This window comes from Eucyclogobius newberryi, unplaced genomic scaffold, assembly GCF_026437365.1.
Source record: "Eucyclogobius newberryi isolate DKJ021-1_F unplaced genomic scaffold, fEucNew1.0.hap1 SCAF_9, whole genome shotgun sequence".
In the NCBI taxonomy this organism is placed as follows: Eukaryota; Metazoa; Chordata; class Actinopteri; order Gobiiformes; family Gobiidae; genus Eucyclogobius; species Eucyclogobius newberryi.
This window is the reverse complement of record NW_027316532.1, coordinates 28,618,188-28,641,064: the sequence shown is the minus strand read 5'-3', so window position 1 is coordinate 28,641,064 and position 22,877 is coordinate 28,618,188. Positions and strand designations below refer to the sequence as shown.

Sequence of the window (22,877 nt, the reverse complement as noted above, 5' to 3'; positions counted from 1 at the left end):
TTTTTCAAGCTCAGTGTTGCTCGCTCTTTTTTGTGGTAAACAGGGCATTTGTATTCAAAACGCTTACACTATACAATAAACGTACAAGCTCCTACACATGTCAGGAGTCCTTTTCTCCCAGAGCAGCTGCTCCAGCCAGTCAAAGCTCAAATGGCTCTGACTCATTGGATGGACCTGCGTTTGTGTGATGTAGAGCACTTAAAAGCTAACATCAGTCCCCCAAAGCAGTAGTTCCCATTAGGGACCAAATAACGCCACAGCACGTTTAATTGTGGTGGAACACAACAGTGAGTGAAGTCAATCATCCTTAATAAAATTTGGCAAAAATACTAAGGTAGAAATTGGACTTACCGCTGCGTCATGCTGTCACCAACACAAGCAGCATGTGAAGATACAGTGTGTGGGCTGCGGACGTAGGGACTCAACAATTGTAGAGGGTTATTAGAGGCATCCGTTGGCTATAGGTTTTTTGCTTGTTACTGCGCTGCATGATCCCAATGACTCAAATGTCCTTCCGCCCCTAAGTGTGATAATAAAGATCACACAGAGTACAGTGAGTCACAGTGGGATATGTATACTTCACTGGGGAATAAAATAAATAAAATAAATAAAACAAATGTTTTTTTAATAAAATATTTTTTTTAATAAAATATTTTTTAAATAAAATATTTTTTTTAAATAAAATATTTTATTAACATTAATAAACATTGAATTGCATTATACTACAGTTTAAAAACATGAAAGATTAAAACTGCTTTTTCCCCATCATTTACTTTGCATTTACTTATAAGATAACTTTAACCTAAAAATGGTTTAAATTAAAACAATAATTAAATTACATTATATTAGATGACATTACAATAAAATAATAAAATACAGCTACTCTAAATCAATATTCTGTGTATTTTCTGTACAGGTATTAAGTTACTTTCCAACACTGTATTCTTTAAATCCTAAATGACAAGTTTGTGATCCTGGACTATTGAATCTTGTCAGATTAAGTCCATCTTCCAGCTTTAAATTATACCACACATGTCATGAAAGTGAGCTAATCTTTGTATTAATGAATTGTGACTAAAGACGGCATGCGCTTGCATCTCATTATCATTTGTTTTCTGTAGCTTGTTTGTTGACATACAGTATTTGTGGACAATGTTTGCAGATGCACAAGGCCAGGTGATGTCTGTGAATAATGCAGTGGTGTCAGTAGTTTCACATTGCAGTTTGTGTTAATGATGAATGATGAGCTTTGCCTCAGCAGATGTTTGCCTAATCTTTTAAACCATTGCATGTTAATAAGAGTTTGACCTCAGCGAATTACTGTTTTGTTTAAATATATTTTGTTTCTCATCCACCTTTGGCATTTTTGATAAAAATTTAAATTAGGGGTTGGCAATATTGACAAAAATGTATTGGATTTTTTGTTGCATGCATGCATATAATGTATAGCAAAAAACGTGGACCTTAAAATAATTCACAATAGGGCAGACATATTGCTTTATACCGTATCCTTGTTTGGGAGATGACACTAGACATTCATGTATCTGTTTGGGTTTGCCATACTATTTAGATGTTCTTATTTTGCATTTCTTCAAACACCAATTGTGATTCCCCCCCTCCCATTTTCCAATATATCTCCCATCTCTAATTTAACTTTAATTTAAAATAGTTTGTGGCTGAAGCTGTTTTACATAAATATTGCGGTTTACAATTAAAAAGAAAAGGGTAAAAATAATGATAACTTCTTATGCTAAAGTTCAATATTAAATACCTGAAAAAGGAGTATTTTTACAACATTTGTCCAGATGACACAATTCAATATTCGTTTGCTGTATATTATTGCATTTTGGAAATTTCACTACTGTACCAAGGACAGCTCCAGCTCAGTCCTTGTTGGTGGCTCTGTCTGAACAGCGTCATCAGAAAGGAAACATGGCCAGACTTGAATGGACGATTCTTCCATTGTATATTACCTCTCATGATGTACAGGCAGCGCTATAAACAAAGACATGTCAATAACAATCGATCTGGAGGTGCACAGTATTGCAAATTCCCTCTCAATTATACATATTTATAGTGCACTTGTTGGTCTTCATTCTCTTAAGACAAGGTTTGCAATGATGGCATAATTGATGTATTCCAAATAAACACATCTAAATGCGTGCATGCTATTCAACTGGCATGCACCAGAAATTGTAAATATCCTACATTTCACAATGCCATGGTTTAAAACTATTTTTCCTTCAATGATTTATACCTTTATTGAAAATCCAGGTGATGCATTCATATATGAAAAGTTCAGTGGTGAGATGACAAAAAAATTCAACTGTTATTCATCAGAGGTGAACGAGGGAACAGCAGCAACAAGGATTTGAGAACGGGAAATGCAATGCAATTCAAGCTAATGTATTCCACTACTATTTGAAGAAATCTTCTCTTATGTCTCCCTGTAAGGCCATAAGGGTTTGGTGAAAAGCAGGATATGAAGTATACGTATTATAATCAATTTGAAATCTCAATGTACAATACTTTATTTAACCAAATTTAAAGGGAAGATTTAACTTTCTGCTGTTCCGTCTACATAGGCCTAGGAATGCAAAACAGTGGTACTACAAATTGTATTATGCATTTTTTAATACAAAAGGTTATCTATTTATTAAAACAAATTGTTCACTGTAAAATAATAAAATATTGCTTACATAAATAAATTTGGTGTCGGAGGAACTTATGCAGTGCAAGACCCTCGGTTTAAGCAGCAGCCATGACTTAACTGAAGAAATTAGTTTTAGATTGATCTGTTGATGGACTCTAAGAACACGCAACTCCAAATATGTTGCACCTTGATAAAAGGATGGAGGGTTTGAAATTGTATTTATCTACAGTATATCGTCTGAGGAAAAAGTGAAAACAGGCATCCTGCCACAAGGATTACCTTGTTGCTGTCACCTAAGCATGTCTACATGTTGTTATGTTGTCGGGGGCTTCAAGCCCCTGGTAGGGTCTCTCAAGGCAAACAGGTCCCAGGTGATGGGTCGGCCCAAGAGCAGTTAAGAAGTCCCTTATGACGAGTGCTACAACAAGGCCAGTTATGTTGCCCGGAATGGCATTACCGGGGGCCCCATCCTGGAGCCAGGCCTGGGGTGGGTGCTCGACGGTGAGCGTCTGGTGGTCCGGCAGAGCCCCAACTAGCTACATGGGGCCCTCCTCCCCTCCCATGGACCCACCACCTGCAGGAGGATCTTTGAGGGGCCGTTATAGAGAGATCTGGACGGCAGTCGACGGGAGGGGCATTAACGATTAGATCTCCAGACACAGAGTGATTTTGGGGACATGGAACGTCACCTCGCTGGAGGGGAAAGAGCCTGAGCTTGTGTGGGAGGTTGAGCGGTACCGACTAGATGTAGTCGGCCTCACTCCACGCACAGTTTGGGTTCTGGAACCCATCTCCTCGAGAGGGGCTGGACTCTCCACTTCTCTGGTGGTGCCCGCGGGAGAGGTGGCGGGCTGGTGTGGGCTTGCTTATAGCCCCACAGCTCAGCCTTGAGCAGAGAGGACCTAATCTCTGCCATCAAACCCGGACCTGCAACATGCACTGGGACGGTTTGCAGCGGAGCATGAAACAGCTGGGATGAGAATCAGTACTTCCAAATCAGAGGCCATGGTTCTCAATCGGAAAAAGGTGGCTTGCCCTCTCCAGGTGGGTGGGGAGTCCTTGCCCCAAGTGTAGGAGTTCAAGTATCTCGGGGTCTTGTTCTCGAGTGAGATTGACAGGCGGATCGATGCAGCGTTTGCAGTGATGCCGTCTCTGCATCGAATTGTTGTGACAAAGAAGGAGCTGAGTCAAAAGACAAAACTCTCGATTTACTGGTCAATCTATAATGATCCATCCATCCATCCATCCATCAATTTTCTGCCGCTTATCCGGGGCCGGGTCGCAGGGGCAGCAGTCTGAGCAGGGACTCCCAGACTTCCTTCTCCCCAGACACTTCCTCCAACTCCTCCGGGGGGATCCCGAGAAGTTCCCAGGCCAGCCGAGAGACATAGTCTCTCCATCGTGTCCTGGGTCTTCCCCGGGGCCTCTTCCCGGTGGGACATGCCTGAAACACCTCCCGAGGGAGGCGCCCAGGAGGCATCCGGAACAGATGCCCGAGCCACCTCAGCTGGCTCCTCTCGACGTGGAGGAGCAGCGGCTCTACTCCGAGCTCCCCCCGTGTGGCCGAGCTCCTCACCTTATCTCTAAGGGAGCGCCCAGCCACACGCCGGAGGAAACTCATTTTGACCGCTTTTATCCACGATCTTGTTCTTTCGGTCACTACCCAAAGCTCATGACCATAGGTGAGGGTAGGAACGTAGACCTTTCGGCTCAGCTCCTTCTTTACCACAATGGTCCGATGCAGCGACTGCATCACTGCAGCCGCTGCACTGATCCGCAGGGATACAGGGACCGGACAGCCCTGAGCAAAAGGGCCCCGGACCCCGTACTCCCGGAGCACCCCCAAAAGGACACCCCGAGGGACACGGTCGAAAGCCTTCTCCAGATCCACAAAGCACATGTGGACTGGTTGGGCAAACTCCCATGAACCCTCGAGCACCCGATGGAGGGTATAGAGCTGGTCCAGTGTTCCACGACCGGGACGAAAACCACTCTGCTCCTCCTGAATCCGAGGAGTATCAGTCGGATTCTCCTCTCCAGTACCTTGGAATAGACCTTACCCGGGAGGCTGAGGAGTGTGATCCCTCTGTAATTGGAACACACCCTCCGGTCCCCCTTCTTGAACAGAGGGACCACCACCCCGGTCTGCCAGTCCAGAGGCACGGTCCCTGACCGCCACGCGATGTTGCAGAGACGTGTCAACCAAGACAGTCCTACAACATCCAGATACTTTAGGTACTCAGGGCGGATTTCATCCACTCCCGGAGCCCTGCCACCGAGGAGTTTGCAAACAACCTCAGTGACTTCAGCTTGGGTGATGGATGAGCCAGCCTCTGAGTCCCAGGTCTCTACTTCCTCTTCGGAAGACGTGACTGAGGGATTAAGGAGATCCTCAAAGTATTCCTTCCACCGTCCGACGACATCCCCAGTCGAGGTCAGCAGGCCTCCACCCGCACCGTAAACGGTGTTGGTGAGGCACTGCTTCCCCCTCCTGAGGCGCCGGACGGTTTGCCAGAATTTCTTTGGTACCGACCGATAGTCCTCCTCCATGGCCTCCCCGAACTCCTCCCAGGCCTCTGCGACAGCACGAGCCGCGGCTCGCTTGGCCTGCCGATACCTGTCGATGACCTCCGGAGACCCGGAGACAAGCCAGAGTAGCCTGATAGGCCTCCTTCTTCAGACTGACGGCATCCCTTACTTCCGGTGTCCATCAGCGGGTTCGGGGGTTGCCGCCACGACAGGCACCGGAGACCTTGCGACCACAGCTCCGAGCAGCCGCATCAACAATGGAGGCGGAGAACATGGTCCACTCGGACTCAATGTCCCCAACTTCCCCCGGGACATGGGAGAAGCTCTCCCGGAGGTGCGAGTTGAATACCCTACTGACAGAGGGCTCCACAAGACGTTCCCAACAGACCCTCACAATGCGCTTGGATCTGCCAAGTCTGTCCGGCTTCCTCCTCCGCCAGCGGATCCAACTCACCACCAGGTGGTGATCGGTTGACAACTCTGCCCCTCTCTTCACCCGAGTGTCCAAGACACGCGGCCGGAGGTCTGATGACACGACAACAAAGTCGATCATTGATCTCCGGCCTAGGGTGTGCCATTTGCACTGATGAACACCCTTGTGCTTGAACATGGTGTTCGTTATGGACAATCCGTGGCTAGCACAGAAGTCCAATAACTGAACACCGCTCGGGTTCAGATCGGGGAAGCCGTTCTTCCCGATCACCCCTCCCCAGGTGTCACTGTCATTGCCCACGTGGGCGTTTAAGTCCCCCAGTAGAACAACGGAGTCCCCGGTCGGTGCACTGTCCAGTACTCCTCCCACGGACTCCAAGAAGGCCGGGTACTCTGCACTGCTGTTCGGCCCGTAGGCTGCCACAACAGTGAGAGACCTGTCCCCCACCCGAAGGCGGAGGGACGCGACCCTCTCGTTCACTGGGGTAAATTCCAACACATGGCGGCTGAGCTGAGGGGCTATAAGGAAGCCCACACCAGCCCGCCGCCTCTCCCCGCAGGCAACACCAGAGAAGTGGAGCGTCCAGCCCCTCTCGAGGAGTTAGTTCCAGAGCCCAAACTGTGCGTGGAGGTGAGGTCGACTATATCTAGTCGGTACCGCTCAACCTCCCGCACAAGCTCAGGCTCTTTCCCCCCCAGCGAGGTGACATTCCATGTCCCCAGAGCTAGTCTCTGTGTCTGGAGATCTGGTCGCCGAGGCCCCTGCCGTCGACTGCCGCCCAGATCTCTCTGCACCGGCCCCTTATGGATCCTCCTGCGGCTGGTGGGCCCACGGGAGGTCGGCCCCACGTCGCTCCTTCGGGCTGTGCCCGGCCGGGCCCCGTGGGGTAAGACCCGGCCACCAGGCGCTCGCCATCAAGCACCCATCCCAGGCCTCGCTCCAGGATGGGGCCCCAGTGACGCCGATCCGGGCGACGTAAACGACCTTGTTTTTGTTGTCATCGTAAGAGGCTTCTGAACCGATCTTTGTCTGACCCGTCACCTAGGACCTGTTTGCCTTGGGAGACCCTACCAGGGGCTTGAAGCCCCCAACAACATAGCTCCCGGGATCATTCGGGCGGTCAAACCCCTCCACCACGTTAAGGTGTCGGTTCAATGATTATTTCAATAATTGATTAGCTGTGATTAATCAATTAACTGGTATCAGCCCTAAACTAGACTGAAAGCAGTGTCAACCTCAACCTGCGCCATCGGACCACCATATTCACTAACTGACTCACATGCAGTAATAATATAATACAATAATAATAAATAATGCATTCTCACATTTGACATTATAATCCATTCATTATAGCCCCTGCTGCCCGGTGCAGAGTGAAGGCCCGTACAGACCGCGGCGGCCGAATCGCGCCCGTCGCAGAATTTGAGCGTGTGTACATTTGAAAGACAAACGCACCGGACACGCGTTCTCGACGCCCCGGACTCATGTCCGTAAAATACACTCAGCAGCAGACGTGCGTCCGAGTCGTCCTGCACATGCGCAGTGGAGGAGTTGTGCTGTGTTGCTTTTCTCGTGGTGTAAATGGAGTTTAATGTTGGACCATGGCTTTGGTTTATTAACTTTACAATGTCCAAAAGCGGAGGCGATGGGCTCCGGGGCCCGTCTGGGATCCGCATATGCAGGGCCGGCCCTTCCACTAGGCCGTATAGGCGGGTGTCTGGGGCGGCACTGCAGGGGGGGGGGCGCCCCCCTCTGGATTTAAAAAAAAAAAAAAAAAAGTTTTTTTTTTGCTTGGCGGAGTTTTTTGCGCCCCCTTCTATGTATCCAAACACTATTTTGGAATTGACAAATAAGTCCAACGAAAATTGTTATATATGTTTTTTTGCTTGGCAGGGGGGGGGGGCGCCAGGGGAGTAGCTCGCCTAGGGCACCAAATATGCTGGGGCCGGCCCTGCGCATATACTTCAGAGCTGAGCAAAGTTTAGTCAATATCATTATTTGCTCCAAGAGCTGCGTTTTGAGGATTTTTTTTAATCTTGCGGGGTTTGTTGTGGGTCTTTTTCCGGGTCGTGCGTACGTCATCTCTGATTGGCTGCTGCGGCACTTAGCTGCAGAAAGCTAAACAAAGCTGAACATGTCGCACCGGCTGCTTTGGGCGCTTCAGGGCGCCTCATACGCGAGCTCAAAGCGTCGAGAGCGTACAAAAACGCACCAATCGCTCCGCAAAAACAAAAAAAAAACGTGCTCGACGCGCATTTAAATAGACTTTGAATGTAAACTGGATGCTTCGGCCGCCCAGGTCTGTACGAGGCTTGACAGTAACTTACAGAACTGTGGCTGTGCCTACGCCTCTCACATAAACACATAGTAAAGGAGGGCAAAGTATCTTGCCCGAAGCCACAATGACAGTGACTTCTGAAACAATGTCACACCATTAACTGTCCTTTTTAGGCCTACTGACACCTTCATCTGATGGTGTAGGACAGGGCTTTTCAAATTAATTTTCCTGAGGCCTCAAGGCCTTTGGGCTGGAGGCACACAATACGCCACTGTAACTACTGTAATTTTGGTCACACAAAATGTCCCCAACACTGTCTTAATAAATTTAGTTAATACAATAAAAAATACAGATGGATTCAATTTTATGAAACAAAAAAACAATGCTTTGCACACAAAGCCCAAAGATCTACCTATAGATTTAAATTATTGTACAATTTGTTATAATTTTTATTGTCAGTCAGTGGCGGCTGGTGGTGCAAAATATAGGGTGACTATTTGACATGTGTTTTTTTCTTTTAATGTCCAAAATTTTATATTTTACATTGACTGTATGAATACATATTTTAAATACAATCTTACAGTAGTAATTAAGTTAACACACTTGATTTCCACTTTTGGTAATGACAATGATTTAGAGGTGCATACCATTTTTGAGAATAATACATTTTACATAAAATGACATTTTACACTTGTGAAGGGCAAAACAAAAATCTCAGTGATACTGTAACTTATAGTGCATGGTAGCAGTTACTATATTAAGAGAAAATAAAAACATAAACAATTGTTGGTGCCTGTTTCATAAAACAGCTTCTAAGTGGCATTACCCTGAACTACATGTGTAACATTACATCACAATTTTATATTTAATCATCACAGACATTATTGCTATATAGAAAGTTGTCATTTATAGCATTTTTCATGGGTTTTCTAATAACCAAAGCATATTTTTATGAATAGAAGTTAAGCAATACTTATCCAGGTAATAAACTAAACACTTAATTTAGCCCTTAATGGACCAAACGCCGCTGGTTAATAATATTTAAATCATCATAACCGTTTAATAAAGTAACTTGAACAAGCTAAACTTTTTGTATGTTTTATTTCGAAAGATCCGACTGGATTGGAAGTGGTATCGACCCCCACACACGCTAATTTCTTAACGTGCTTATGACCATGTTGTGACCGATCGAAATTTGGAGGGAAATGAAGTAGGAGAGTGATGAGAGCGAAATTCAAAAATAATCGGAAAGTAAAGAGAAAAGAAGCAAAAAGAATTTGGATGTCAAATGAAACATGTAGAGGAGAAGAAGCATTTACGGTCGGTACGATGGCAACTGATGCAACTTAGGGAATATTTAATGACCCACATAAAGTTGGCACAATTGTGGGTAAGAAGATTCATAATAAAATGTAAAACAAAGAAGCAGCAGGCAAAAGTACTGGCTATGAAAAGCTTTAAACATTGGCCTGTTAGACGCTTTAACTGGATGGAGTTACGAGGATGAAGGGTGTCATCAGTGGAGTTCCACTTTCATTTAATTAAAATAAGGTCCTCAATGTTGGTGGTGTTTGTGGAGTACGGTGTATGAAGCGTTTTGTGGATGGAACGAAGCAAGATAGCACATCAATCTGCCTGACATTTCGAGGTGAACTCCGGGGAAAGAATATTTTGGATTATATCTGCTATCGAATAAGACCTTTTGAAAAGCCTCCTTTAAGATGGTTTGCTTGAAAAATGATGTGCAAATTGTGGAAAGTATGAATGTGAATTTGAGTGTAGAGTGTTCCGTGAGGTAGAGCCAACATGCTGCCATTGTAAGGGGAATCCTAGAGTCAGTTTGTCCAAGAAGAAAACTGGAAAGTTAGATTGATAATCTCAGGTAAGAAAATAAACTCTCGCATTCTGAAGCTGTGAAGAGTGTCAAGAAAACATGTGAGGAGACGGTGAATGGGGAAAGAAGAAACGGGGGCTTTATCAATCTGGAGAAAATGTATCACTATGATTCTTTTTAGCTCAGTTTGCCTGAATAAGATGTCAAACCTAATTGACATGGTCCTTTAGGCTGCTAAAGGATTCCTAAAGGTGGATGATTTTTCTGGGTAAGATCTAGACAACACACTTAAGGAGATCTTTTGTGAACGGAACTGATCAGAGGATATGATGAACCACATAAATCGTTTTGTTTTGCTTTGCTTTTCTTTCTTGTTAGTATGAGCACATGGAACTAGCATATTTGCTTCAGCAGGTGGAGTTAATGCACTTTTTAAAGTTTGCCAAACGCCATAAAACTCCAACAGAAGAAGAAGAAGAAGAAGAAGAAGAAGAAGAAGAAGAAGAAGAAGAAGAAGAAGAAGAAGAAGAAGAAGAAGAAGAAGAAGAAGAAGAAGAAGAAGAAGAAGAAGAAGAAGAAGAAGAAGAAGAAGAAGAAGAAGAAGAAGAAGAAGAAGAAGAAGAAGAAGAAGAAGAAGAAGAAGAAGAAGAAGAAGAAGAAGAAGAAGAAGAAGAAGAAGAAGAAGAAGAAGAAGAAGAAGAAGAAGAAGAAGAAGAAGAAGAAGAAGAAGAAGAAGAAGAAGAAGAAGAAGAAGAAGAAGAAGAAGAAGAAGAAGAAGAAGAAGAAGCTGTGACTGATCACTGAGTCCGAACGAGCGGGCGGATAGGTGTCTCCAGCTTTGATTCCACTTACAGGTAGGTGCAGGTCCGCACTTAGCGCTCATGTAAGAAGAGTTATTGGCCTTGTGATTTTTTTACAATTAATAGCTGCATCCCTCAGGCTACAGGAGCACATTTCGCAGCACACACAAAGCTCTCTCCTTGTTCAGTTGGCTCCAGGGTGGATACAGTCTCCTCTAGTGCAGCAGAGCACCGCATAGCTATTTCTGGGTAGAAAACTTGTAATAATATTCTCTATGGCTACGTTCACACTGTAGGTTATGAGGCCTAATTCGGATTTTTTTTTTTTTAATCAGATTTTTTATTATGTGGTCGTTCACATTACAAAAAAATGCGACCCAAACCCATTTGTGTCTGGTGGGAACAGAATGTAGTTAGATGTGGCCCACATGCACACAGAAGAACACAACGTCACGCATAGCGCACTGTGTTTATGGAAGTAAAAAAGGCACGTTCCCCGGCCGCTTTCACTCCTTTTACTGATGTCTTTTTATTTTTCGCTGTCATTGCAGCCAAGAGCACTTAATCCATCGCTCGGCCAACTCCTTCGCAATGTCCTCAAATACCGCCTGATTACGATACAAACCTTCTATTTTTGTCTGACTTGATTTGTCACCCCGTATAGTGATTAGTTCACAAACCTTCCATTGACAGTTTTTGGCTCCTTAATCTGCCATCTCTCCACTTTGACTCAGAATTGTGACGTTTATCCTGGAAATGTTACCTATTGATGACGTTCAGGTCGGATTTGGGGACCTGAGTTTTCAAGTTGCATTCTAAAAGTGTGGATACATATCGGATTTATTTCCTCGTACAAAAGTGCTGTTTACACTGCCCTGAAAAAATCGAATACAGGTCACATACGGGCAAAAAAATCTGAATTGACCTGCAGTGTGAACGTAGTTTATGTTTATCTTACTTTTGATGTAATTCTGAAATAAAAACTTATTTTTTATATTTCAGAAAATATGGAAAAGCATGTAAAGCCTAAGTTGAGTCTGGCTCAGGTCTCTGACGTACTTTCTAAGCTGTATGACCTAACGACCTCTCAGATCGACCCGCTGCCCAGTTATGATGACCAGAACTTCTACGTCTTATCCACAAATGGAAATGAGTATGTTTTGAAAATTATGAACTCTGAAGACAGCAAAAACCAATCCCTTATCGAAGTCCAGACCTTTGCCATGTCGTTCCTGCTCGAGAATGGGATTCCGGCTCAAACTGCCACACCGACAGTCACCGGACAACTCATGAGTCTTGAAGACTTGGGTAAGAGACTTGTTAGGTCTTGTTAGGTAAGAGACTTGTTAGGCTGTTGTTTGTCATTTGGGAGTGTCTCATATATATTACACAAACCAATGGAATGTTGCAGTACAAGTCCATGTGTTAGTCCAAATAATAACTCCACTTTAGGTTTGGTTCATTTATTTAGCGAACATAACACACAACAACGTCTACCTCTGTCCCACCCAGACACGTAACACAGGTGGTCAGAACAGTATTGTCCCCTGTCAGGCATGAGAAGTGAAACATAACTAACAAACTCACTCTCTTTATAAAAAAAAACAAAAACAACACACAGCAATACAACATAACATGAGTGTAAGTGTTGTTGTTGAACAGGTCATTTAACAGTCCAATGTCCTTCATGGAGAGCCTTAAGAAGCATGGCAGAGGAAGCTCCCTTTTTTGTAAGGCAGTCTGCAAGCTGCTCTTTAGTTTCAGACAACAACACTTGAAGGACCTTTTTAGTTTGAATTAGTTCTTTGATGGAACTGATTTCTAAGCGCAGTCATTTTTCTGTTACAAACTTGGTAGACTTCAGTGCATCAACAATAGAAAAGTTATCAGTGACACAGATTATTGGTACAGGATGATCAGTGCTACCTGCATTAAGTTCAGAGAACAATGTTGAAAGAAAGATTGCATTTGTCGATTCCCTCTGACATTGCTAGAGTTTCACCTGCAAGTGTACTTCTAACAATTCTCTTGATTCTCTTTGACTGCCATGAGATAGGAGAAAAACATCCATTGTCACCCATCAAAACAATAAAGTGCCCATCTTGAGTTCCTCCATCTGACAGATTACCAAAAGATGCATCAGTGAAAGTAACCAAGTTTAAGTTACTGTCTTTACCAAGATGCTGGAAATTCAACTCAACAGACTTAGCTTTCAGTTTGCACACAACTCTGTTTGCTTCATTAATAGTCTGTACAGTAGCCTGTTTAAGATTTGATGCTAAGTTACTTGCATCAAACATGGCATCAGGTCTGCTCTGTCTGCCAACCCACAGAAGTTGCCCTATCTTAGATCTGAGCTGATCTTGCTCTGCTTCAGTGAGGGGTGAGCCTGGCTCTGCTGCCCGTGAGGGTGTGAGAGGCATGGGATGTAAACGTTGAATGTATGTCTCTTGGTGTATTTGTACCTTTTTACCCAAAGTAACCAACTCCACACCCACATAAGAAAAGATATCCTGAGCTTCACAACCAACATTGAACTTTGATCTGAGATAAGGCATGACAGTCATAGAAAACGTTTGTGTACCTCCCCAAATGAAATCATCAACATGACAAGCTAGTACACCAGTTACATTTTTGTCCTCATCTAGCCAGTAGAAAACTGCAGGGTCAACTTTAGATATGACAGCTCCTGCTTCAATCATTATGCTTTTCACTCGGTTATACCAATAGAGTGAGGCATCAGCTAAACCATACACACATTTTTGCAGTTTCCAAAGTACACCAGTGCTATTGGCTTCTGGAGGAGGTCTGATGAAAATGTCTCTAGATAGTTCCAGTCCTTGTAAGAAGGCAGATTTGATGTCCATTGAACAAAGTTGCCATTGTTTCTGACAACTGACTGCCACTAAGAGCCTCAGGGACTCTGAGGCACAGGTTGGAGAGTCCTTTTGTAGCTCAGAAACCTCAAATCCTCGCGCAACAAGCCTGGCTTTTGGTACTAATCCGTTCTCTGTCTCTTTTAGAGTGCACACCCACCGAGTGGAAATGCAATTTTCTCCTTTGTCCTCAACTTCCTCAAACACGTCGTTTTGTATCCAACTTTTTATTTCATTGGACTTGGCTTCATCAAATGACAAATCCTTAGTGACAAAAACATCCTTGCATGTGTCACAACCAGGAGCCTGAACCTGGACTTGAAGATCTTCCAGCTGTAACAGATCCACTGCTTCATTGTTTCCCGCCACCTCAGCTCAAAGTTACACCAGTTTTTATATTTTCCAGTGGCTTTTCCGGCACGTCCTATCACTTTAGCAGTACATGAAGCACCACTCTCTGTGTTTCTGAATGTCACAATTTGACCAGTCTTTATGTTTCCAGCACCCCGTCTCTCTGCCCCAGCATATTCATGAGCGGGTGGAGGATCATTGTCATTGTTTTCTGCATTTGTCTCTTCGGTATCCTCATTTATGTCATATGAGTGTTGTTTGTCCTCATTGTTTTCTTCATCACAGCTGGTCTGAGGTTCCTCATGTTCCTGATTGGCTTTCCTCAGCCTAAGTCGGTGAACTCTGACACAGGTGCCACCGTGTCTAACAAAAACAACAGCACCGTCCTGCCCAATGACCACCGCAGGCCCTTTCCACTCTGGACAGTCCACACGTTTGTAAAACACTTTGTCTCCCTGTTCATACCTCTTATCGTTGTAACGTATCTGTTTCTTTAGCGCTCTCCATATTCGTTCGGAGCATTCTGCTTCTGTAAAGGCCTTCCTTCCAGTGTGCGGAGCTGAAATGTGTTTGGCAACCCACTCACTTTTAGTGGTGCCCTCTAGAGCAGGTGGTCTGTCAATCAACACCGAAGGTAGGTTAGGATTCTACCCAAACACAAGCTGATGTGGGCTGTAACCATGGACACTTTGCATACAGTTCTCTGCCATAAGAGCCCAGTCCATGGCAGTGCTCCAGTCACATCGTGTAGTAGTTTTCACTTTGATGAGTATGATCTCTGTTAAAGTTCGGTCTGGCGTTCTAACAGCCTATTACTCCACGGGCTGTATGCTGGTGTGGTCTTTACTTCAATATTAAAGTTTTCAGCCATGTCTCTCACTTCTTCATTATTAAACTCCCCACCATTGTCACTGAACAACTTTCGTGGTGGGCCGTGCACACTGATCCAATCATGAATAAAATGTTTAACGATCTCAGAGGATCTCTTGGTGGTCAGAACACTTCCTGCACTAAATCGAGTGAACTGGTCAATGATATTTAGGTACCACACCCCTGGCTCAAGCTCGTGCAGATCTACAGCTACAGTCTCATTATACGTTGAAGCCAGTGGCAGGCCAGCCGCAGGTTTGGGTTTGGTCTTACAGTACTTTTGACATGCTTCACACTGACTTACAACCTTTTGTAGTAAGCCAATGCATTCTGTGTCTTTGTTTCCAGAACTACTTAAAAGCCTTTGTAGTTTGTCAGCAGACGCATGCCCAAACTGCTTATCAAGTTTCTCTAAAACTTTTGTCTTCTCACTTGTGTCCATTTTGTCTGTGCTTGTCAGCACTTCTTCCTCAGTAGTTGTTAATATCTGATCAGCATTAACAAAACATTTATCTTCACTGTCGTCTTCAGAAAATGTTAGTATCAACCCGATCGGGAGACTAAATCTCACGATTTTAAGATATTTCAATCGACCTTTTGTACGCCGCTATCCTTTATTTTGGTAGCGAAGGCGAGCGGGGGGAACATGCGGGGGACATGGGCGCCGCCATGTTTGTTGTGATAACACTGCTGGGCGTGTTTCAACCCTGAATGCATTGCGTAAGTCAAATTTCACACCCTGATAGAGAAACACATGTCCTATGGACACTTCAGTGGTGCCGACAGAGGCAAACTAATTTTAATCAAGCAATGTATCAACCTCATGCGCGCTCTATTTTGTTACAGAAGCATGTGAAGGACTGAATAAGAAAACACATGTGTGGCGCAGTGCGTTATCAGTCTTTTGAGATGAAAGACAGGGTTAACAACGTGATTAAAACATTCGACACAGCGGTTTAGGAAAGACCGGTCGGTGAGTCGGAAAAATAATTGAAAAATAAAAGATTTGGACTTTTTTCATCAAAATGCTGATATTTGTTTTTCAGTCGGCTAGTTTCGTACCGGGTCGGGAGGGTTACGGCAAACAGACATATTATTTTTCTCAGCCTCATTGAGGTTTTTCCCCCTGTATCAATATATAAAATGTCCAACCAGGAAGTAACATCGTAAACATAACCAAAATTGTTAAAGTGGGTGAAAATTGGCCAGATACTTAGTAAAATATTAGATTTATACGTTGAGTAACCCTGTCATGCACTTTAGGGGGCAAAACCGAGTATTTTTTCCACCATGGATTGTGTCACACCTCCACTTTACTCTCTGTGTCATTATCAGTGTTGTATTTGACTAATACTAATATCTAGAATTGTCCTTACTTCTGACAGATTGTGGTTTTGGTCACCAGAAATACCTTGTGCGACTGTTGAGTTATTTACCTGGAAAAAACATTTCCAAAATCCCTCACACACCACAGATATTATTTGAGGCTGGTAAGATGGCAGCTAAAATGGACAAAGTTCTGCAAAAGGTATTTAACACACACATTTTTATTCATAACAAATATACAAAAAAAAATATTTACAGATGGACCACCCTCATATTGGGGAGTTGAACCGAGATGGATTCATTTGGAGTTTGTCAAACCTTCTAGTGTTGGACAAATATATGTATGTATTAGATGGAAATCCACTTCAAGAGGTGGTCAAGTCGGTTATTAATCTCTACAAGACTTCAGTGGTCCCCAAATACCCACATTTCCGCAAATGTAAGTACATAGTGTATCTTTCATGTAATATTGTGGCAAAAATCAAATTGTGATCTATTTCCTGATGATTTTGCTGTTTTGGTAAACATATTGTAATTCTTAGAAACAAGTGTGTCGAATCCCTCATTCAAGTGTTCCATTGTAGAAAATTATTCAGTTATTATCTCTCGTGAACAATACCCCGAGATACTTGAACTCGTCCACTTGGGGCAAAGACTCCCCACCCATCTGGAGAGGGCAAGCCACCTTTTTCCCGTTTAGAACCATGGCCTTGGATTTGAAGGTGCTGATTCTCATCCCGGCCGCAAACCGTCCCAGTGCATGCTGCAGGTCCGGGTTTGATGGAGCCATCAGGACAACATTGTCTACAAACAGCAGAGATGAGATCCTGTGGTCCCCAAACCGGACACCCTCCAACCCCTGACTGCGCCAAGAAATTCTGTCCATAAAAAAAAATGAACAGAACCGGTGACAAAGGGCAGCCCAGGTGGAGTCCAGCATGCACTGGGAACAGGTCTGACTTACTGCCAGTAATGTGGACACAGCTCCTACTCTGATCATACGTGTCAGCCAAGACAGTCCTACAACATACAGAGACTTTAGGTCAGGGGTGTCCAAACATTTTTCACTGCATTTTTAAACTTATAAAGAGCAAAGGGTCACAAACAACCCAACAATTAAGTGAATCATTTGACATTTTGAATTTGACGTTTTGATGAGCCTCCACACCTTTAATAAGACTTGGAACATTAATATTAGATTGGTAAAACATCAAAATGCTTGAATTTTTTCCAATTTTGCAGTAAGAAGTACTACTTTTTGTTGTTTGGACCAACTTAGCAAATTTGTCACAGGCCGCACTTGGCCCCCGGGCCATAGTTTGGACATGCCTGCTTAAGGTATTCAGGGCGGATCCCATCCACCCCCGGAGCCCTGTCACCGAGGAGTTCACCTCAGTGACTGCAGCTTGGGTGATGGACGATTCAGCCTCTGAGTCCCCAGTCTCTGCTTCCTCTTCGGAAGACGTGACAGTGGGATTCACCGTCCAACGACATCCCCAGTCGATGTCAGCAGGTCTCCCCCCACACCATAAACCTTCTAGGTAAAGCACTGCTTTCCCCGCCTGAGGCGCTGGACGGTTTGCAAGAGTTTTTTTAGGGCCGACCGATAGTCCTCCTCCATGGCCTCCCCAAACTCCTCCCAGCCCCGGGTTTTTGTCTCTGCAACAGCACAAGCTGCGACCCGCCTGGCCCACCAATACCTGTCAACGGCCTCAGGAGTCCTACAAGCCAAAAAGATCTGATAGGCTTCCTTCTTCAGCCTGACGGCATTTCTTACTTCAGGTGTCCACCACCAGATTCGGGGGTTGCCGCTGAACAGGCACCTGGGACCTTGCAACCACAGCTCCAAGCAGCCGCATTGACAATGGAGGTCGAGAACATGGTCCACTCTGACTCAATGTCCCAAGCCTCCCCCGGGATCTGGGAGAAGCTCTCCCGGAGATGTGAGTTGAAGACCCTGCTGACAGAGGGCTCTGCAAGATGTTCCCAACAGACACCCGCAATCCACTTGGGCCTACCAAGTCTGTCCGGCTTCCGCCAGCAAATCCAACTCACTACCAGGTGGTGATTGTTGACAGTTCTGCCTCTCTCTTCACCCAAGTGTCCAAGACACGCTGCCGGAGGTCAGATGACACGACAACAAAGTCGATAATTGATCTGCGGTGTCCTGGTGCCACATGCACTGATGGACACCCTTGTACTTGACCTAGGTGTACGCTATGGACAAGCCTTGGCTAGCACAGAAGTCCAATAACTGAACACTGCACGGGTTGAGATCGGGGAGGCGGGTTGAGATCGTTCTTCCCAATCACCCCTCTCCAGGTGTCACTGTCATTGCCCATGTGGGCGTTGAAGTCCCCCAGTAAAACAAGAGTCCCCAGTCGGTGCATTGTCTAGTACCCCTCCCAGGGACTCCAAGAAGGCCGGGTACTCTTCACTGCTGTCTGCCCCGTAGGCCGACACAACAGTGTGAAACCTGTCCCCAACCCGAAGGCATAGGGACCCTCTCGTTCACTGGGGTGAACTCCAACACGTGGCAGCTGAGCTGTGGGGCTATTAGCAAGCCTTCACCAGCCAGCCGCCTCTCCCCGCGGGCAACACCAGGGAAGTGGAGTGTCCAGCCCCTCTCGAGGAGGGGGGTTCCAGACATATAGTCCAGATAACATTGTTATTAGATAACAATTACTAAAACATTGCTTTAACAGTAGACTCGTTATCACGATTATTACAATTATTTGTTGCAGCCTTACAATTACTACAATTACAAGTGTGATCTTTCAGAAGCAGCCGATTACTGTAGTGTACCTCTTGAAGGTAATATGACGATACACTGCCTGTCTGAAAAAAAGTTGCCTCTTGGATTTAACTAAGCAAATACAGTAAGTACGAGCCTCCAACTGGATAACTGCTGCATGTGTGATGATCTTTCAGCAGCAACATACTGTTTGAATCCAACTAATGCAGTCAGGAGCTTCACATTTCTGAAACAACCATGTGGAAAGACAAATCTCGTGGTCATGGAAAATTTGTCAGTAGAAGGGTCAAATTATTGGCACTAAGCAGAGAAAACATCTAAGGAAAAGGAAATCCCTAGATCTGAACCCCAGTGAGAGTCTTTGAGCTGGAGAAGGCTTTGTGCAGTTGTCACGCTCTCACATCATCAATAAAAGATCAGTTGGTGAAAAATAATGCAACACTGGAAGGAAATATTCGAGAAGCTTATTGAAATATGCCAAAGCAAATGTGTGCTGTGATCAAAGCTAAAGGTGGTCCTATGAAATATAAGACTGTGTGCCCCTTTTTACAAATTGTTTTAGCAATTTTGGCCAACCCCTGTTTTCATGTATTTTTACACTATATTTAAAATCATCCTTGTATTGACTGTACAATCTAATCTGTGGATATGTTTTTTATGCAGGCATAAATCACGGAGACTTCAACAACCTCAATGTTCTTGTCCAACCTGATCATGACGGCTCTCACAAGATTTGTGGCATCCTTGATTTTGGACACATGAACAGTGGATTTTACATTCACGAGCTGGCCATCACTATAATGTACATGATGATAGAACATCCAAATCCTCTAGAAGTGGGAGGAGCAGTGCTGGCGGGATGGGAGAGTGAACTTCCCCTCAATGAGGCCGAGAGGGACTGTCTGTTTGTGCTGGTCCTGTCCCGCTTCTGTCAGTCCATTGTTTTCGCTCGTCATTCTATTCTTATGCAACCGGAGAATGAGGAGTATCTGATGATATGGTCGAGGAAAGGCGTCCACATTCTTCCGGACATGTAGAAACTTGGCAAGCAGCATGTGGAAAGGGTTTGGTTTGAGAGTGCAGCGCAATATTGTGCTTCAAAATGAGATCCTACTCTGGGTAGGCCCTGCCCACCGGGCATTCGTGGGTGGAAAAGCACTTTATAGCTTTTCTAAACGCCACATATGCTGATTATGTGACGTGGGCCACACATACAGAAAGAGTGACTAAGGCAAAGAAGATAGGAAATGGCGACGTAGTAGTAGAAGTAGTTGGATCGGAAGTTTTCTATGTGGGAGAAAATAGAGAAAGTTACCAGAGAGGTTATAGAGGACATGGTGGTTGTAAAGGAAGAGGAAGGAGTTGTGGCAGAGAGAAAAACGAAAGTGACAATAATTGCTGGTATTGTGGTAAACCTGGCTTTTTGCGATTTAAGTATAATGGAAAGCAAGACCAAAACAATACTATCAAAGTGCAGGAATTAAGAAGGCAAAATTAAAATGTGCCTTCTTAATTCCTGAATATTGCTTTATAAAAAAGAAAAGAAAAGGTCAACGAAACCCCCGAAAAGAAAATTAAATATTGCGGTAAAACCTATTGTTCAAAAAATGGGTCAGCTAAAAAAGTAAATGGGTAGTCAAAGAGTAATTTAAAGGAAATCTGAAAGTACAAGCTTACATTTTGTAATGAGATTTCAATTAAAAGTCAATAAAAAAAGAAAAGAATAAGAACTTCATGGGTTTATTGTTCAAAGAAAAAAATAAAGAAGAAAAATCCAAGACTAAAAATTAAAGAAACTGTTTGTTTGATTAAAAAGTGCAATGAAAGTCTTAATTTAGAATCAAAATCAGAAAAAGGCCATTGTCAATGAACAGAATTCACAATATAGGAACGTGTCTTTGTGATTTGGTGCAAATAAAACAACCTACATAAATCAAAAAGAGAAACTAATTAAATCTGATATGGGATAATTGGTTATCAGTAAAAAAAAAAAAAAGAAGGAGTTTGGAGTTTTCCGTAAATCTTTGTGGTGGATAGCAAGGGCGAAGGTCGTGGTACATCTGGACTCTACAGAGTGACAAGTTTATCTTACACAGGACAAAGAGAATAAATTGCGAGACGTGCCTGACTCACTGTGGTCAAATGAACCTGTGGATGTAGGTTTAATAAAAGGAGAAGATTATAAAGCTCTTATTCCTCTTCCTAGGCAGGCCTGAGCACATGGTGGTGACTGGTGAGCAAACGATTGATCTTGATGTTTTAACCTTTATGTTTGTAAAAAGACTTATTTGTAAAATTGTGTAATACATTTTAAAGGGTCTCAACAGTCCTGCATTTCTAAAGGTACTGCGTTTCTAAAGGTAAGCTTTTGGATTTGATTTTATTAATTTATTCATATTTAATTTAATGAAACTGTTTAATGCATTGCATCCCCATTTTGCTTACAGGCTAAGTGCTGTTTGCCGTTTGATATAGTTTGTTTTTATACAGTTTTATATTGCTTATTTTAAACACGTTTTAACAGTAGTTGGTGTCGGTCCTGAGGTTGCTGGGGAGGATTGGGGCTCACTTTAGTGGGTGATTGTATTTATAGTTATTGGTGATGGTGGCACTTGTTTGGTGTTTTATGTTATGGTAATGGATTTGTTTGCTTTAATCTTGTTTGTTTTTGTCACTTGTAGTATGTCTCTCCCTCCCCAGCTAAAGTGGACCCTCACCAATTCTTAATCAAAACTTTTAATATTTTGTTGTAAATAAAGAGAGTAGAGTGTCTACAGAGCCACGGCGCGCAGCCAAAACTGCTAGGCTATTTTGTGCCACGGCTCCTGAAACTGTTGGGCTATTTGACCGCGCCGGGTTGGACCGCGTCGGGTTAAGGTTAGGGTTAGGGTTAAGGTTAGGGTTAGGGTTAGGGTTAGGGTTAAGGTTAGGGTTAGGGTTAGGGTTAAGGTTAGGGTTAAGGTTAAGGTTAAGGTTAAGGTTGAAGTTGAGGTTGAGGTTAGGGTTAAGGTTGAGGTTGAGGTTGAGGTTAAGGTTAGGGTTAAGGTTAAGGTTAAGGTTAAGGTTAAGGTTAAGGTTAAGGTTGAGGTTGAGGTTGAGGTTGAGGTTGAGGTTAGGGTTGAGGTTGAGGTTAAGGTTAAGGTTAAGGTTAAGGTTAAGGTTGAGGTTGAGGTTGAGGTTGAGGTTGAGGTTAGGGTTGAGGTTGAGGTTGAGGTTGAGGTTAGGGTTAGGGTTAAGGTTAAGGTTGAGGTTGAGGTTAGGGTTAGGGTTAGGGTTGAGGTTGAGGTTAGGGTTAGGGTTAGCCATGACGCTATTTGACCCACATTGACTGGCTTGCTTTGTTGTTAAAGCAGACTCGCACCTCCGGAACACTTAACCAGTGTTACAATAAGATCATTTCGGGTTGCTAACTGCCTTAAAGCATGCACCGAAGTGATATTAGCTGCTGGAGCAAATGTTTTGTGATAATCTATTCCTTCTGGTCGCCCCTACCTTCAGGTCAGTTCAAATGCCTTGTTTTCTTTGAGAGAGTTAATCTCTTCTGTCATTGCTTGTTCCCACTTAGAAACCTCTGGTGACATCAGGGCCTCTTTAAAGGTTTAGGGGATCCCACACTGTAACAATAATCAACACTTACAGAGGTTACAGGCTCATCTTTACAGTTTGAAGTATTTTGGAAGGTTTGTTTTTCTCTGGATAGTGTCCTTGTTGACATTGCTCCTCAGTCTCTTCTGTGTCTGTTGTGTCACTGTCCGGTTCATTTGTTTTCCTCATTTTTGTGTAGTGGTTCTCCAACATGAGCATTTACAGGCGCTTTGTAGTTGTCCACTTGTATGTCTGACTCACTTTCATTTTCATTTTTCACTTTCAATTTGTTCAGCTGTGTGATTTTTAATAAACTTGACCAGTCTATGCTTTGACACTTTTCTTGTGTGTGGGTTATAAACTAGGTATTCAGGGCTATTTTTGTAGCCCACAAATATTCCCTTTTTCACATTTGGGATCAAGCTTCTTGTGGTCATGAATGTACGCTTGGATCCAAATATCCAGAGTTCAGAGAGATCTGGTCTTTTGCCTGTGAGTATCTGATATGGTGTACTTTTACTTGTATTATTTTAACATCTGTTGCGAATGTGAGCAGCATTTTGAATGGCTTTGGGCCACAGTGCTTT

The 22,877-nt window shown here is 43.8% G+C and overlaps 1 protein-coding gene across 1 annotated transcript; it reads left to right on the top strand.

Moving 5' to 3' along the window:
- The first annotated feature begins 11,533 nt into the window (after nucleotides 1-11,533).
- Nucleotides 11,534-19,813, top strand: LOC140353817 (hydroxylysine kinase-like). Its single transcript, XM_072438565.1, has 4 exons — nucleotides 11,534-11,835; nucleotides 16,010-16,152; nucleotides 16,209-16,389; nucleotides 19,369-19,813. Exons 1-4 carry the CDS (start codon nucleotides 11,535-11,537, stop codon nucleotides 19,740-19,742), a joined length of 999 nt encoding a protein of 332 aa, XP_072294666.1. The 5' UTR covers nucleotide 11,534; the 3' UTR covers nucleotides 19,743-19,813.
- The last annotated feature ends 3,064 nt before the right edge of the window (nucleotides 19,814-22,877 follow it).

What these genes read in the sequence shown, in the direction of transcription:
- LOC140353817 (XM_072438565.1), top strand. Translation starts at nt 11,535, where the DNA reads ATGGAAAAGCATGTAAAGCCTAAGTTGAGTCTGGCTCAGGTCTCTGAC. An exon ending in CATGAGTCTTGAAGACTTGG is followed by an intron (nt 11,836 to 16,009) that starts GTAAGAGACTTG and finishes TACTTCTGACAG; the next exon opens with ATTGTGGTTTTGGTCACCAG. An exon ending in ATACCCACATTTCCGCAAAT is followed by an intron (nt 16,390 to 19,368) that starts GTAAGTACATAG and finishes TTTTTTATGCAG; the next exon opens with GCATAAATCACGGAGACTTC.